This window comes from Halyomorpha halys, unplaced genomic scaffold (genome assembly GCF_000696795.3).
Source record: "Halyomorpha halys isolate HHAL.00 unplaced genomic scaffold, Hhal_1.1 Scaffold468.1, whole genome shotgun sequence".
NCBI classification, from domain to species: Eukaryota; Metazoa; Arthropoda; class Insecta; order Hemiptera; family Pentatomidae; genus Halyomorpha; species Halyomorpha halys.
The window spans coordinates 390,467-392,171 of record NW_027114236.1 but is presented as its reverse complement, the minus strand read 5'-3'; the positions used below and the strand labels follow the sequence as shown (position 1 = coordinate 392,171).

Sequence of the window (1,705 nt, the reverse complement as noted above, 5' to 3'; positions counted from 1 at the left end):
CCAAAGAATCAACAAAGGAGGATCGTTAGTATATAGAGCTTGGTTAGTTTGGTTATAACTAAATTTAGTAGACAATTGTAACAGAGATATTAATTTAATTAAGTTAATTGTAAAAGTGCTTGTATTCTGATTGCTAGTAACCCGCCCTGAGATATAGAGTCTCTCTCTCTTTTTATATAATAAAATTAAGAGTCTTTTTGTATAATAAAATTATATTATCCATTTATTATTAAAGTTCTTTAAATTAGAACCCAATTATCTCTTATATTTGAAGAAAGTTATAAAACGATTAAGATTCTTTTTATTTTATTTTTAATATTTTTTAAAATTATTACAATATATATATAAAATTATTAAGGTTACATTAGAAATGGATTAGGATTGACTTGAAGTGAAAGAGGTTGTATTTGGATTGGAAATTGTTACATTTGACTTAAAAATGCTATAATGGATTAAAATTTATTTTTCATTATTCATTGTGTTTGGTGGTTTGGGATAAAATTATATTATTGTTTATTTGTAGAGGTTGGATCCTGATCTGCTTACCCTCTCTCTTAGCTCTTGGATGGAGCTCCCAGGTCTCAGAATCTCCTCAGATGGCCAACAACGTACTACAGCAAAGGAGGTTGCAGAATACTACAAAAGATATGTAATGGAGTTAGGGTAAGCCTGTTACATGTATTTCTTTCCTGGTTAAACTAAAGTTGTTTATTTTATTGTCACTTTTGTTATTTTTGTGAGTCCTTGTTGCTTCTTTCCATACTATCTTCGATATTTTGTATACAGTAGAACCTCACTAATGCAACCTTGATAGTATCAAGGAGTAGATCAGAATGCCTAAAAGATTTGAGTTGAAAAATTTATTTTATGTTTACAATTTTTGTTTCTATCACAACATGTAGTGTTGTCAATAGCAACTTGTTTAAACTTATTGCTGAATTCTTTTCCTTCATTTAGGCCAGAAGAAATTTTTTCCCTAAATATTGAATATAGTAAAACACCATCGTTTGCACTGCTGGAGCCACCCTTCTGTGGCGACGAACCTATTAATTCTAGAAATCTGCTCATTATGCAAGTGAGGTGATTGCTTTCTTCTGAATGACTAGTCCTATTTTGTAATACTGTACAATGGTCAAGAAATGCAATTTCAAAAGCAAAATCTCACCTTTGATCAGCGACTTGAAGATGGTTAGCTTTTCATGCTACATCATTATCTTCTTCTTTTTTTTGCTGCCTTGTTTTCTATTACGAAAAAAAAATTATAGTTTTAATTAATTTTACTTCCTGAAGCCATGTCCAAAATACAACTGAAAGAATTGATACGGAGATTGAAGGAGACGGTTTCAATTGAATTAAATTACTAATACTTTGATGTGGTCTTCTTGGTACTCGGCTTGGGCCGTCATAATTAAAATAGGATGTGATAAAAAATTTTGACTCCAATGGAATTCATGTAAATGACAAAAATTAAATATTTCTCTAACACACCTTATTTTCTCCTTGATAAAATCTCTTATCATTTACATAGGTTTTAGTAGGATTTCCATTTAGTTGTTGAAAATTATGGGTTTCAGAAATCTTATCATTTCTTCTGTCCAGAAGTCATTATATCTGAATATAGTTTGTATTAAGTATATCTGAATAGGTTAAATATACATCATGTATATAATTGCTAAAAAATAGTATTTTCATTTATATATGTATA

The 1,705-nt window shown here is 29.3% G+C and overlaps 1 protein-coding gene across 1 annotated transcript in view; it reads left to right on the top strand.

The window, feature by feature from the left end:
- The window catches only part of LOC106683124 (oxidative stress-induced growth inhibitor 1), a 47,773-nt gene that overhangs the window by 23,788 nt on the left and 22,280 nt on the right, over positions 1–1,705 (top strand). Inside the window, exon 5 of the mRNA XM_067051456.1 lies at positions 524–663. Within this exon, the coding sequence (XP_066907557.1) occupies positions 524–663 (140 nt within the window). The remainder of the gene's footprint in view (positions 1–523; positions 664–1,705) is intronic.